This window comes from Elephantulus edwardii, unplaced genomic scaffold (genome assembly GCF_000299155.1).
Source record: "Elephantulus edwardii isolate Elephantulus edwardi_28Jun2011 unplaced genomic scaffold, EleEdw1.0 scaffold00043, whole genome shotgun sequence".
Taxonomy (NCBI): domain Eukaryota; kingdom Metazoa; phylum Chordata; class Mammalia; order Macroscelidea; family Macroscelididae; genus Elephantulus; species Elephantulus edwardii.
This window is the reverse complement of record NW_006399793.1, coordinates 14,534,050-14,545,775: the sequence shown is the minus strand read 5'-3', so window position 1 is coordinate 14,545,775 and position 11,726 is coordinate 14,534,050. Positions and strand designations below refer to the sequence as shown.

The 11,726-nt window shown below is 42.3% G+C and overlaps 1 protein-coding gene and 1 pseudogene across 1 annotated transcript in view; one reads left to right on the top strand and one right to left on the bottom strand.

Annotated features, from left to right (window-relative positions):
- LOC102865241 overlaps nucleotides 1-6,760 on the bottom strand; it is a 136,548-nt pseudogene extending 129,788 nt beyond the window's left edge.
- A 698-nt stretch (nucleotides 6,761-7,458) lies between these two features.
- Nucleotides 7,459-11,726, top strand: part of MCTP1 (multiple C2 domains, transmembrane 1) — a 906,633-nt gene continuing 902,365 nt past the window's right edge. The window contains exon 1 of the mRNA XM_006885366.1: nucleotides 7,459-8,181. Within this exon, the coding sequence (XP_006885428.1) occupies nucleotides 7,459-8,181 (723 nt within the window). The remainder of the gene's footprint in view (nucleotides 8,182-11,726) is intronic.

Sequence of the window (11,726 nt, the reverse complement as noted above, 5' to 3'; positions counted from 1 at the left end):
GGTTTAGGGCTGTTGTACATAGGGTCGCTATGAGTCGCAAACGACTCGATGGCACATAACAACAACAACATATAAAAGTAACACTTTTTTTCAACATTATAATGTTGTTGAATAACTTAGTAAATATCTACCAAAATAACAATTATATCAGCCATATGCTGGGCACTGAGCTAAGGCTTTTTTCACTTAATCTTAAAAATAGCCCTGTGCAGTAATATTAGTGATATAAGACATAAAATCATAGCTATGTGACATAAAATAGAAGTTGCTAAACTAACTACAAAAGCTCAGTCTTAATTTTTCATATAAATTAAGATTAATTTTTTTAGGAAATAACCCTATTAAGATTTTGTGGTTAGGCTGAGACTATAAATCTATAACCAAACTCTATCAAAACTTGTTGGGTTTTTTTTTTTAACGTGTCAGGTCTTCAGGAGAGCAATGTTCTGAAGTAGGCAATATTTAACAATCTATTCCTGAAAGTAACCATCATGACATTGTTTTGTAATAATCACCTGACCTTCCTCCAAAATGACAAAAATTTATAGTTGTGTCAGTTAACTAATATGTCTCATTGTATTAATGTAACTAGAATGTTAAAAACTACATTTTGCTTTGTCTCATCTTTAACTAATTTCAATCACTGTGGCCAAGTCCTTCTAACTATTGTTTATCGTTCTAATAATGGTACTATGTTGAGTATGACTCATAGTGGCCCTTGAGCAAAAGATCTGAACCCTGTTTTATCCTGTGCCATCCTCACACTTTCTGACATACAACAGCCCATTGCAGCAGTCACCGCATAAATCCACCTGGTTGAGGGTCTTCCTTTCCTTTCCTCTGCTGGCCCTCTATCCTTTGAGCATCATGTCCTTCTCCAAGGAATAGACCCTCTCAGCACATGCTCAATGTATGTGATGTGAAGCTTCATCATTCCTGCCTCCAAAGAACACTCTGAGTGTACTCTCTCAAAGACATATTTGTTTGTTTTTTTTGCCATCTATGGGATGTTCTGTTCTTTTATCCAACACAACTCAAAGACATCAATTCTTCTATCATTCTTATTCATTGTTCAGCTCTCAAATGCATATTAACTGATCAGAGAGACTATGGCCTGAATCAGACACACCTTAGTCCTCAAACTGAAATCTTTACTCCTCAGTAATGTGGAGAGATCCCTAACTGCAGATTTTTTCAGTGCAATGAGGTTCCTTCTTTCTTGACTGCCTGGTCCTAAAGGTGCTAATTGTTGATTCAAGCAAAATGAAGCTGTTGACAGTTCCAATCTTTTCTCCATCCATCATGATGCTTCCTATTGATCCAGTAGGAATCTTTGACGCTATACTTACGTGTAACTTATACAATTACTGAAGGTTCAGGAGTTTCAGATGCTAAAGTTTTCATACTCCTCCATTTAAATGACATATAAACTTCAATAAATCTCTTCAAGTTTTATTTGAAGCTAGAGACTTTTCCCCTCCTCCACAATATTTGGTAGAATTTGGAGTCATCTTTTCAATGGTCCCTGTGATAGTTGAGGCTGTGTATAAACTTGCCTGTCCATAATTCTCTGGTTTGTCAGTTATGATGTTGTCATTTCCTTGATGACATCTGAAATGATGAATCGTTCTCCTGGTAATATCTGATATAATGTGATCACATTCATGCTATGAACATCAATAAGCTGGAAGAGAGTTTTATCATAGCTGCTGCCTGCATCAAATATATATGAGCATCTGGCAAAGCTATCCTGACTTTTTTTTTCTTTCTAGATCATACATAGGAGCCTATCACCATTTGACCTGCCATTCTTTGGACTTGAGCTGAAGGTCTGCCATATTGGATTTTTTCCAAGAAGCAGCTTGTCTTCAGAGTTGTTGATATTGGCTTTGCTAGCCCTTGTAGCTATATGAGTCAGAAGAAGGCTATAGCCAAACACCTGATCTAGGGATTTGGGACTTGCCAGCATTTAGAAGGATGTGAGCCATTTCTTTGAGAAAAATCTATATTTATTTGTGTGTCTGTGTGTGTGTCTCAGGGAGCAATGTGTGGTTTCAAATCACTACCTTTCAGTTAGGAGTCCAACACATAGCAAACCACACTACTAGAACTCTCTGTCCCTTGAGAGAGAGCTCTATCATCTATCTATCTATCTATCTATCTATCTATCTATCTATCTATCTATCATCTCTTAACTATTTATTTATCTATATATGCAGGAGGGTAGAGATAGAGACAGAGAAAGACAGAGAGAGAGAGAAAGACAGAGAGAGAGAGAGAGAGAGAGAGAGAGAATGATTTTCAAGGAGCTGAAAACCCGAAGTCTGGTTCTGACAGATGACACCTTGAGCTCCCTTGATTTCCTGGAACACTTTAGACCTGTCCAAAGTTGAGTTGCTTCCAAACTGAACCGCAAACATTTCAGCAGTGTTTGTTAGGGTTTTGAGAAGTTATTCTTCATCATTTTTAGTTTCTTATTTGTGTTTACTGATTTGTGCTTTTTAGCTGAGAGATTTGTAACTATTCTGTGGGTGTTACTATCATCCTGCAAAAGAAGATATGCTAGATTCTGGTTTTTAGGCTCATTTTGTTTTGTTTTCTGTTTGCCTATTTTCACTGGATAAATGTCTTTCTTTTCCTGTCAAAGGCTTTTTTTTTCACTGGATAAATGTCTTTCTTTTCCTGTCAAAGGCTTTTTTTCCACTGGATAAATGTCTTTCTTTTCTTATCAAAGATTTCTCTTGAGTTTTCAATAAATTTCTTTCATTTTGCCCTAACCAAATTCTGAGAGTTTAAGTTATGTGTGTGTGTGTGTGTGATACTAAAGGGTTCTCAATACACCTTTAAGCTTTCAGTGCTTTTATTTTTGTTTGCAGTCAGAACATTTTGATAAGAAATTTGAATGTGGAAAGTCTGCCATCTAGCAGGTTAAAAAACATAAGCTCACATACCAACCTTTCTCTAAGGGCACTCTGGTGGCCCAATGGTAAGGAGTTGTTCTTCCAGTTGAATCTACCAGTTGCTCCATGAGAAAAAGATGACCAGTCTTCTCCCATGTGATATACAGTCTCTAAAAAACCTCTAGAGGGTCAGCTATTAGTGGATTCTGACTCAATGGCATATAACAACAACAAGAAGGATACATCAGGTTTGCTGTTGTTCTTAGGTGCCATTGAGAGAACTGTGACTCGTGGAGTCCCGATGAACAATAGATCTGAAACTTCTCCTAACATGCGCTATCCTCAAGATCTCGGCAATATTACTCACATTATTAATTACACTCACTGTGTCCTCTTGTTGGGGGGTCACTCTCTTTTTCATTGACCTATTTTTTCCCAGCATGATGCTTTTTTCCAATGGCTGTCCTTCCTGACAATATGTCCAAAGTATGAGAGACAAAATTTCACCATCCTAGCCTCTAAGGAGTACCCAGATTGTGCTCTGTCCAGGACCAAGTTATTTGTTCTTTTGGCAGTCTATAGTTTATTCAGTACACTTCTTCAGTTAATTAATGCAGAAGAAGGAGCTTAAAGTTGAGCTGACACTTGGAAGTAGCACTTTGACAAACTTATGTAGAAAAGAATATGTCCATAATGCACAGGAGGAGATTGCCCATCTTTCTTCTGCAGATTAGATGGTGGATTTGAACTGCATGCCTTTAGGGTATTGCACAGCTTCTTATGACTAGGCCACTAGAGCTCCCTCTAAAATTTGTGAACATATATTTTACTTATATTTATAAAATATAAATTGTTGTTATGTTCCATGGAGTCGCTGGTGACTCATAACCACCCTATGTACAATAGTTTCAATCCATATTTTGAAGACTATACTCTGACCTTCTGGAGCAAGTGCTTAAGGTCTTCTTCAGTTTAAGCAAACAAGGTTGTGTCATCTGCACAACGTAGGCTGTTGGTGAGTCTTCTTCCAATCTTGATGCCACATTTCTCCTCATAAAGCCCTGCTTCCCGAATAATCTGTTCTGCATATAGATTGAAAAGATAATGGAGATAGGATGCATCTCTGACACAATCCTTTCCTGATTTTTGGACCATGTAGTGTTTCCATGCCCTTTTCTGAGGACTGCTTCCTGGTCCAAGTATCGGTTTCACAATCAAGTGTTATAGGTTTCACATGAGACCAATCAGGTGTTCTGGGATTCCCATTCTTTTCAAGTTTAACCGCAATTTGTTGTGATCCTCACAGTCAAATGCCTTTACATAACTAATAAAACACAGATAGACAAAAAAAAACCAAACCACAGATAGACATTCCTCTTGTCCTCGGCTTTCAGCCAAGGTCCACTTGACATTGACAATAGTGTCTTTTGTGCCAACTAAACTAACCCTAAATCATTAATTTTATAACCAATCTATTATAATTCCAGGAGATCTAATGGTCAAGGAGGGACCAGTCCTTTGAAAGGGACATCATTCTTGGGCAGGTGGTGTGACAACACAAGAGAGGGAGACACTTGTTGAGATGGATTGATTCAGTAACTTGGGTAACAAGGGTAGGTGTGTTGGAAATAATAAGGTTGGCACAGGATAGAGCAGGGTTTAGAGGTATTGTACATAAGGTTGCTGTGAGTTGCAAGCAACTTGATGGCACATCACAACTGCAACAACAATGACTAGCATCATGGTGCATAACATGTGGGCTGCAAACTGAAATGTTGATAGTCAAATTCACTAGTAACAAACTGGTTTGTTTTCATGGAATTATAATTGTGTGTGACTTATAAATATCCTACATGACGTTCATGAGTTTAGATCTTGAGGTTTTCAAGCTCTCCCATTCAAAGACATGTAGTAGGCTTCTCCAAATCTCATACTTTTCCTTTAAGAGAGTCTTTTTCTCCTCTAAAACATTAATAAATCACTTCACTCCACTCTCATATTAAAAATCCTCTAATGGTTCACCAGGAAGCTTTGATGGACTAGTAGTAAAAAGCTGTGCTGCAATCCCAAAGGCATGCAGTTTAAATCCACCAGCTGCTCCGTGGGAGAAGGATGGACAATCTCCTTCCATGTGATTTACTGTCTCTGCAAACCTGCTAGAGCTTCAGCTATGAGTTGGTTCTGACTTGACAGCAATAAAAGAAAGAACTATTCATAACTTCACTTACAGAGACCTTAAACTCTCACCATAGCCTCTCAAAACACACCCTACATGAATTCTGCCCATTCCTTCCTATCGATGAATTACTAATCCTATCCACCCAGCTCTGTACTATTTGTAGTGATCTCCTTCTCCTTGGATATACCTAGCTAAACTCTTAACTCTCCCAGGGCTTTTGCACTTTATTCATTCTGCCTGGAATACTGTCATCAAACCTTTCATTGGTTCTTTTTTTACATGGCATAAACAACAAATTGTGTGTTCTCTTGTTAGGTGAAAAATGAGATCCTTCTCAACAGGATTGTCAGATTTAGCAATTAAAAACACAAATTAAACCAATCAAACACTTCAGTAGTGTCCAACTTACACTGAGCTTATAAGTTTGAGTAACTTGCTCCGTGGTGACCTGAAGCCTGCAAATCTTTACTGGGACATACTGTTTCATCTTTCTGTTGCCTATACAGGCTGGTAGGTTCTGACTACCCACCTTTCAGCTAACCTATTCAGCTACCTCACCCTATTGTACCATCAGAACTCCTGAAACTACATCTGGTAAAATTTGAATTTCAGATAAATGAAATGCCAATTATATATCTGGTCAAAATTAAACGTTGCTCATCTGCAATGAAAATGTAACTGGATTTTTTGCATATAATCACTTTATCACTATAGTCACTCTGTTATGGCTCATTGTTTTACTGTTTTCGTAAGACTAGTCACTTTCAAACTGTTGTCTGATTTCCCTATTGGAAGCTAAATTCTATGAGGGTGGAACCCGTCTGTCTTGTTAAGTACATCTTCTAGAGGGTATCACAGTACTGAGTAGGTGTTCAGTTAAATATCTATTAAATATTTACTGTAAAACTAAACTCACTCATTGCTGTCTAGTGGGAACTGACTCAGCTGACCCATAAACAGGTGTTCAGAGGCTGTAACTTTCAAGGGAGGAGATTGCCCATCTTTTCTCTTGCTGAACAGCATCTGCCTTTGGTTTGTCAGTGCAGCTGGAAGCAAGGATTATTAGAGTGATTGTTAGCACCCAAGTGCAAGCTGGGAGCAAGTACGTTTGGAACTGAGCAGCGTGGTGCCAAAGCTCAGGGAATACTCAAAGTTTTAGCAGAAGAGAGAAATAGCGCAATGCTACCTGTCTTTTGACAGGCTTTTCTATTTGCATCAGAAGTCTTTGGATCAGTAGGACTTGGGAGAATCACCACCTGAAGGAGTTATAAGCTTTTCACTTGGCTTGCAATGAATCCAAGGACGAAAATGAAGGCGAAGGCATTTTAATGAGAAGAAGATCTAATAATCCAGCCACCCTATCCTCTGAGTGTAGAATGGGGTCAGAGGCAGTGCATATTCTCTGCATCTTTGTTCACTTTAAACTTGAAATTTAAGAACTGACTTGATTGCTGTAGATTCCGGAAACTGCTGGACCCCGATCATAAAAGAAGTCTCCAGCGCACATGCAAATGAAGTGTGTGTGGGGAGGTGGTGGTGGTGGTGGATGGAGCTGCAGTCAAGACAGAAGAAATCAAACTCTCCTCTTGCACAACGCAGCGCGGGTAGTGAGAGAGTCCAGCTTCAGGAAACATTCAGGTTCGCTACCTGGTTTGGATAATAGGATCTTCACAGGACCCATACGGGCTCACAGTATCCACTGGAGTTAACTTGATTCGACCTAAGAAGATAGCGTGGACGTCTGCGAATCAGTCCCAGATACCGACCTGGCTCCAGGTCCTACCCAGCTCCACTCGGCTTCTGCCTGCTCGCCAGTACCCCCGCCCCCCAGGAGCGGAAGGATGGTCCCAGGGCGCTCAGTGAGCGTGACTGGTCTCGGGCGTCTGGAGCCCTGTGCGCCCTGATGCGGGAGTTTGAAGCGCGCCCAGTTTGGAGGCAGCCGCTCCTGCTGACAGGTGCTGCCCTGAGGGCGCCGAGCGCAGTCCTTGGCGCAGCTGGGTGCGCACGCCCGGGTGCCTCCACCTTCCCGAGCCCAGAGCCAGCAAGCGGGGAGAACCAGGGCGCGGCCTGGGGGACGCCAGTGGACTGGAGCTGCGGAGCTCGGAGCTCGAAACTTTGCAGGTGCAGCGGCGGGGATTCCGCGACAACCCCGGCCCCACCCGGCAGGTGCAGGAGGAAGAGGCGGCGTCGGAGTCCCGCGGTTGGAGAGCCCCGGCGGCGACGTCTTTCTCCCGCTCTGGCCTGAAGCCGCTGGGGACTCCGGGCTTCTGCTGCTGTGTCCGCCGCCGTCACCGCCGCCGGGCTCGAGGAGGAGGCGCCGCCGAAGAGGGCGGAGGAGAAGGAGGAGGAGGAGGGGAGAGGAGGAGCAGGGGGTGGAGGATGGAGGCCCGGGCGGCCGCCGCCGGCGAGCCCGAGCCTCCTCCGGCGCCGTCCTCCTCCTTCCAGGCCCGGCTCTGGAAGAACCTGCAGCTGGGGGTGGGCAAGAGCAAGGGAGGCGCCGGGGGGCGCGCGGGGGGCGCCGAGAGCCGCACTGCGGCCACTCCGTCGCCCTCCCCGCCGCCCCCCGGGGGCAGGCGCGCAGCACCGGCCGGTGGGGGTGGCACGGGCAGCAGGTGGAGTGGCTTCAAGAAGCGCAAGCAAGTGCTGGACCGCGTCTTCTCCTCTTCCCAGCCCAACCTGTGCTGCTCCTCGCCGGAGCCCCTGGAGCCGGGAGGCGCTGGCAGAGCTGAGCAAGGGTCTGCCCTGCGCCGCCGGCTCCGTGAGCACTTGCTCCCCGCAGGAAAGGGGTCCGCGGCGGCCTCTGGAGCAGCCGGAGTGACGCCTCCTGGCGGGCGCTCCCCGGACTCCGCTCCCTCCTCGTCCTCCGCCTCATCCTCTCTGTCCTCCTCGCCCCAGCCGCCACCCAGAGGGGATCGCTCTCGGGATGAGGACGCGCGGCGTCGAGGCCCCGGGGCGCACTTGTGCCATCAGAAGAGCTCCTCGCTGCCCGGCACTGCCTGCTTGGAGCAGCTACTGCAGCCCGCGCCTTCCCCCGCGGAGCCTGCGCCCAGCACCGCTGAACCCCCAGCCCTGGAGAAGAGCGAGGAGCGAGGCAGCAGCCAGGTGAGTGCAGAAGAGGTGGGGCGTCGCGGCCCCACCTCTGCTTTATTGAACTCACAGCTTTGGCATTGGGAGATGGAGATCCTAGTGGAGGCCACAGAGTAGATCAAATCAGACTGTAGAGAGAAAAGTTTGCTCCTGCATAGAAAAGAGAAAGAGTTTAGCCTTGCACCTTCACTTTTTACTTTGCACAGAAATGACAGGAGCCTCCAAGAAGCACGTTGACCAATAAAATAGTTACGAAAATGAGAAGACTTAAAGCCAGACATTGCAGTTCCTACTAGGTGCTTTTTGAAGGCGTTTTTTTCCCTGCCTTACTATGCCCAAAGGCAAAGGGAAACTTGACTTTAAAAGTTTACGAATGTGAATGACGGTGAGGAGAGGACATCATTGGAAGCAAATGCCTTGCAGGAAGGAAGCCACTCAGACAGGAATTAATATCCAATGTGAGGTCCCATTCTGGGGAAACTTTTAATGCAGAATTCAGCTCACTTCTTTTACACCCTTAAAACTTCTGCTGCAAGTCCCGTGTGGCCCAACAAGTGTACAGCGTCAGGTCTTTACCTGAATTAGACAGAGATGAGATGCTCCAGCGACTTTTTCTAAATTCCTATAATCTTCAGAAACAGTCGCCTTTAAAGTATAGTTTATTCATCATGCTGAAGGAAGTCCTTTACTTTTCACTTGTAGAAAGTTTAAGTCCCACTGAGCGGCTGCTGTTACTCCAGTTTTGAAGAGAGGATGCTTTTCCTAATAATATTTATTGATGCCTGAAAATATCTTTCAAAGTCCTCTTTGGACAGGGACTTAAAAACTTTTCCCCCTTAACACCTTAGGTTATTTAAACTGTAGTTCTTTTGACTTTTTATTAGTGTAATGTCATATAGTAATGTATATATATAGTGTAATGGCATATAGATGGAAACTTTAGAATGGAAGTGAGTTTAAAAAATTATTTGACCACGTTTTGACAGCAAGGATGTTGGAATAAATGGATTTTCACCTGAAGATGTTAGCTTAGTTTATTGGTGAATTTATTGGTGAGTTTTCAGATAAGCCAAAATGTAAGTATTTTATTGTGCACTACATAAGTATTTTTTGTTGTATAATAAACATATCTGCTCATAGCAAACACCTGATATTCTCAATGAAGGTTTTAGCTCCTTTCAGAAGAGTATGTTGAAATAGTATTCAAGAAAACTTGAGTAAATCTCCTTCTCACTTCAGTTTAAGATAGATCTTAGTAGATCCCTGTTTAGGGTTCAAAAGTAGAATGATAAGTAATTTTGAAGTGCTCTTTTGAACGCTGTATGTTAAAGGAAGAAATGGTATTTGAGTCTTTACAAAATCATAATGTATAAGAATTTTTGAACTGTGATATTGTTTCCTTTTGTTTTATCTTCATTTTTACTACCAAAAGTAGTAGAATACCAGATGATTGTCGAATTATTTTCTGAAATACGTAGTATATAATTGTGCATGCTAATTTTACTGTTTACTCTTCAAAGTAAAAGCAGAAAACTCCTAATCTCTGTTCATCTTTCCAATAAAAAAGTTTTTAGTAACTGCCAATAATTTAAAAAAATCTACTGATATAAAATGTAAACTTTATGTGTAAAAGATCTAAACACATTTTGGAGAAGATTTTAAGCTAATATTATTGCGCATGTTTTCACCATGTATTTGGTCCTTTATAATACATTTCCATGATTTAATCTTTGTAACATTCCTAGGTGATAGTACTTGTTGCCATTTTATAGATTAGGAAGCTGTTGTTCTTAGGGATTAAATTACCTTTCCAGGGTCCCACAATTAATAAATGACAGAGATTTTGAACTCAAGTGTTTCTCCAGGGTGTTTTCCATTTCTGTAACTCCCTTTGTCAATTTTAAAACTTAAATTTTTGAACTGATGACGCTACTGATTAATCCTCCCTCTCACTCTTTGCCTTTGAGTTGGCTGACTCTTACCCAAAACTTTGGTCGGTTTTGAGAGGCTGCAAATCGCATAAGAGCCTGTCATTCTTTTTCGCTTGTGATTAATACTAGAGACTTACAAGTTTCTATCTATATTCTGAAGTTTCCCTTGCGGGTCTAGAATCAGTTCTATGATGGACTTCTTTGTTCTCTAGGATGCGCTATTGTATATCTATTATAGTACATTTACAAATGACATTCTTAATTAATCATACTCTCCATCATCTTAGAGAGGCTTTTCCCTATAAAGAACCAGTATTTCAGTGTATAAATGAATTTATTAAGAATTCTGAAATATTTCAACAACTTGATGCGGTGTAGGTAGAACATTAAAGTTGGAGTGGTTGTCCAGATGTGAGACCTCATTGCCAGAAGAGGCACTATTGCCATTTCCCAGCTTCTTCTATTCCAGAGAACCCCTTCCCAGAGGAGTGGGCAGTTTCCCACTTTGCAAGTCATGAATCTGGTTTCTACTTTCTCATAGGAGACAGGATTCTTCAGTCCTTTAATATTTCTGTGTCTAACTCGGAGGAGTCTGTCTTACGAGGAGCAGGAAGGTTTGGGAGTAGGGCCTGAAACAGAAAGAGAGGCTTGCCACTGTGTCCAGGATGGGCTTAACATTGCTGCCTCCTTCCATTCTTGCTACATGTCTGAGAGCTCTTGCTTTCTGTGTTTATTTATGAATGAGGGGGAAAATAGTACCATATGCAGCTTTCAGCTTTATTCACAGTTCAGAACATTAAAGAAAAAGCAGTGACTACATTAGATATATTCTCATATTGCCTAGTGAAAAATAAGTTTCTTCCAAGGTAGGAAAAAAAAACCCAACAAAACAACCCACTGCAAATTTGAAGATGATTTCCTGGATTATTCTCTTGTTCCTGGTTTGATACTGGCACCAAGCAGGTTCTCTGACACAGCACCCTCCTCACTCTTCTTCCACCCAGCATGAGGCCCCAACAGCATATGTACACATTCTCTAACACCAGGTGGAAATGTTAAGCAAAAGGGTGGGTGGGGGGAAGACAAAAACAAGCCCAAGGTTTTGGCACAGTCCTTAGTCCATGGCACCAGCCCTAGAGTTATTGTTTCTTCAGCCAACTATACCTTTGAAAATAAACCTCAACAGACTTTTAAACAATTTACTGTTGAGGTATATTTTAACTATTCTACTATGAAAATAAGAAAACCCCATTATTCCTATTGATTTTGGTTCACACGCAGAGCCATATTGTCATACCAGATGCATTTCATTTTCTGCAAGCCATTTGGGTAAGACGCCTTCTCAATTTGTGTGCGGATTAAGAACATGCCAATTGTATGTGTTCTATCTTGATGCATTACTCAGATTTTATTTTACAACCATCACAATGTCAATATTTTAAGATTAGAAGAATGAATATATTAACATTTTTTCCATGTTCTGATTAAACCAAGCTACTCCTTGGAGGCAAGGATTCTGGGGCTTCGTCTGACATACTTTGGACATGTTGCCAGGAGGGACGGGTCCTTGGAGAGGGACATCATGCTTGGGAGGGTTGAGGGACAACGCAGGAGGGGAAGACCCTCTAT